At 43.1% G+C, this 916-nt stretch overlaps 1 protein-coding gene and 1 long non-coding RNA gene across 6 annotated transcripts in view; one reads left to right on the plus strand and one right to left on the minus strand.

Annotated features, from left to right (window-relative positions):
* Armh1 (armadillo like helical domain containing 1) overlaps positions 1–916 on the minus strand; it is a 40,083-nt gene that overhangs the window by 3,548 nt on the left and 35,619 nt on the right. The window contains exon 8 of one of the 5 annotated variants that reach the window (XM_031378351.1): positions 8–418. The exons of the other annotated variants lie outside the window; for them this stretch is intronic. Within the exon in view, the coding sequence (XP_031234211.1) occupies positions 258–418 (161 nt within the window). The 3' untranslated portion in view covers positions 8–257. Of the gene's footprint in view, positions 1–7; positions 419–916 lie in introns of those variants that run through there. 5 annotated transcript variants of the gene reach the window in all.
* Positions 1–916, plus strand: part of LOC116096500 — a 12,348-nt gene that overhangs the window by 3,433 nt on the left and 7,999 nt on the right. The window lies entirely within an intron of this gene.

The following is a 916-nucleotide window of genomic DNA, read 5'->3' on the forward strand; positions in this document are numbered from 1 at the left end:
GGTTGGGTCACAGGTGCTTCTTGATTGGGGACTTTGTGTAACCGGAAGTCCTCCCAGCAACCTTCCATTATGTGCAGCCACCTTCTGTTCCCCCATGACTGGAAGCCTGTATGCCTTTGTTTAACTCTACATAAAGTTCAGCTAACCAGCACCTCCCTTCAGCCTCATCCTTTGTGGAATCTGTGTTAGGAAGTAAGATTTGTTTTTTTCTGTTAATCTGTCTATAAATCATTTCACAGATTAAGATGGCCATGCCTTTACAGTGAACAGACTAAATCTAAAGCTTGTGTACACATGCAGCCACTTCCAAGGTGCCTACCCATGTCTGAGGCAGTAGAGGAATTCTTTGCTCCCATAGCCTTGGGAAACCAGGGCGCCAATTTACTGTGCACTTCTGGACAAGACTGCCACCTTCTGGCTGCACAGGGGAAGCACGCTTCAGCATAAATTTTCTTTTCCAGAGGAATATCCTCGAAGGCTGTACTTGACCAGTCACATGCTCTCTGATTCCTGAGTGTTCAGCTGCCCTTTTAACTACATCCTATTCAAATACTAATGTTGAAACACTAAAAATAGATTAACTCGTACATTTTTAATTAGACCATATTCAAAGACCAATGCTGAAACACTAAAAATAGATGGATTAATTATTAGACACAGACTCTTCACTGTTAGATCAAACTGGCCTTCATTTTGTGGCAGGCCTCCTGTGACAGCCTCCATCATAGGAGGTTACAGGCACATGCCACCATGCCCAGATAAAAATACTTTCAGAGAATTGTTTTTTAAGTGCTGGGATGGGCTGATGAGATTGTTCAGTGGACAAAGGCACTTAAAATCAAGCCTGATCAACTGCGTAAAATCCCAAGGATGCATGGTAGAAGGAGAAAAGTTCTCCTACTTGTCCTCTGACCTT

This window comes from Mastomys coucha, unplaced genomic scaffold (genome assembly GCF_008632895.1).
Source record: "Mastomys coucha isolate ucsf_1 unplaced genomic scaffold, UCSF_Mcou_1 pScaffold18, whole genome shotgun sequence".
Taxonomy (NCBI): Eukaryota; Metazoa; Chordata; class Mammalia; order Rodentia; family Muridae; genus Mastomys; species Mastomys coucha.